This window comes from Diachasma alloeum, unplaced genomic scaffold, assembly GCF_001412515.2.
Source record: "Diachasma alloeum isolate Michigan unplaced genomic scaffold, Dall2.0 Dall_scaffold_00938, whole genome shotgun sequence".
Taxonomy (NCBI): Eukaryota; Metazoa; Arthropoda; class Insecta; order Hymenoptera; family Braconidae; genus Diachasma; species Diachasma alloeum.
In genome coordinates this window covers 67,721-69,110 of record NW_021681055.1, presented here as the reverse complement: position 1 = coordinate 69,110, position 1,390 = coordinate 67,721, and the positions used below count along the sequence as shown (strand labels likewise).

Genomic DNA, 1,390 nt, shown 5'->3' with positions numbered 1-1,390 from the left:
ATGCAGAGCGACAATTTGAAAAAGGAGACGGATATCTTGCGGAATATTACTCAAGCGAGTAATGCTATTCGCCGCAAACACAAAATGATAAAATTGGGTAGGGAGACCACTGAAAGAGCTATGAGTGAAGTGTTTAAACCAGTGATAACTCCTCTCGAGAAACTGGTGGATCAATCGGTAATGAAGGAACCTTTACATAAGATAAAGAAAGAGAAGACATTTAGTGCTCCTATACGGATGAAGAAGGATGAGGATGATGATGATGATTCTGAATATAAAACTCTGGTAGATTTCCCATTCAGCATGGAAGAAGCACATTCGAGTACCCCCATGAGGAAGATATCACCAATAAAAGCCATGACTCCAACTGATCGTATTTTATCAATTAAGCTGGAATCTCCTACAGCCTCGCAGAAACATCTCGAGATGTATTTGAATCGTTATAATACAGAGCGCGAAGATAGCGATCTGGATAAGGAATTTGGTGTTCGTCGGCTGCAAGAGGGTATGAAGATTGGCGACTCTTTGGTCACGTTCCATGGCGATTCAATGACACTCAAGGGTGAAAAATACACATTAACACCCGGTTTAATCGAATTGATCTTTCAGAAATCACCTAACATGAGTCTCATAACTGAAACTGATAAGCATACCTACGGTAATATCATACAAAGTACGAATGCGTACCGAAAGTACTATAAACCAAATGGAGCTCTTCGAACAAGTACTATGATGAAATATCATAGCATCATTGAAGATATCATCAAATCCAAGAAAACTGGAATGGCCCTCCCTCATTATATGATCGCATCAGCGAAACCCAGGAAAATGGATTATGTGTACTGGGACAATCCTAATGAGCTGGTGGATAGACTCCGACTGCTCATGGCGTCACAGTCAGCTGGAAATATGAGTCACACCAATGAAATTATGTCAATAATTGAGGAATTGCGTGAAGCTAATATTATTTATTAAGCTGTAGCCAAGAAAATTCCATCATTTAAAACATGAGTGTCGACGTGTTTGGACGCCAGTTGGGTACTGGTGCTGTGAGAACCATTGGCAGCCGAGGTCCTCCAGGTGATGGATTCAAGGTCACGCTTGATGGACAATACGATATGGATCATCGGAGATTATGTAATTTGGCGGATCCTAAAGAAGAGAATGATGCTACATCTTTGAAGATATTGCGCAGTATGTTGAAGGAGGAGCTTCGTCTCATATATACTGTGACTGGAGCAATGGGTGGTAGACTTGATGGAATTCAAACGATGATTGATACATTCCAAGCAAATTTCATAGAGACCATGAAACGAAGAGATGTTAGTGAGGAGGAAGTACAAGAACGTTTGACCAATCATTCTGAGATCATTCAACGTGTAAACGAGGA

The 1,390-nt window shown here is 40.7% G+C and overlaps 1 protein-coding gene across 1 annotated transcript; it reads left to right on the top strand.

Moving 5' to 3' along the window:
- LOC107045458 lies at nucleotides 1–975 on the top strand. The gene has a single exon (XM_015267754.1). It carries the CDS (start codon nucleotides 1–3, stop codon nucleotides 973–975), a length of 975 nt encoding a protein of 324 aa, XP_015123240.1.
- The last annotated feature ends 415 nt before the right edge of the window (nucleotides 976–1,390 follow it).

Bases quoted from the DNA above. Each gene is read 5' to 3' on its own strand.
- LOC107045458 (XM_015267754.1), top strand. From the start codon at position 1: ATGCAGAGCGACAATTTGAAAAAGGAGACGGATATCTTGCGGAATATT.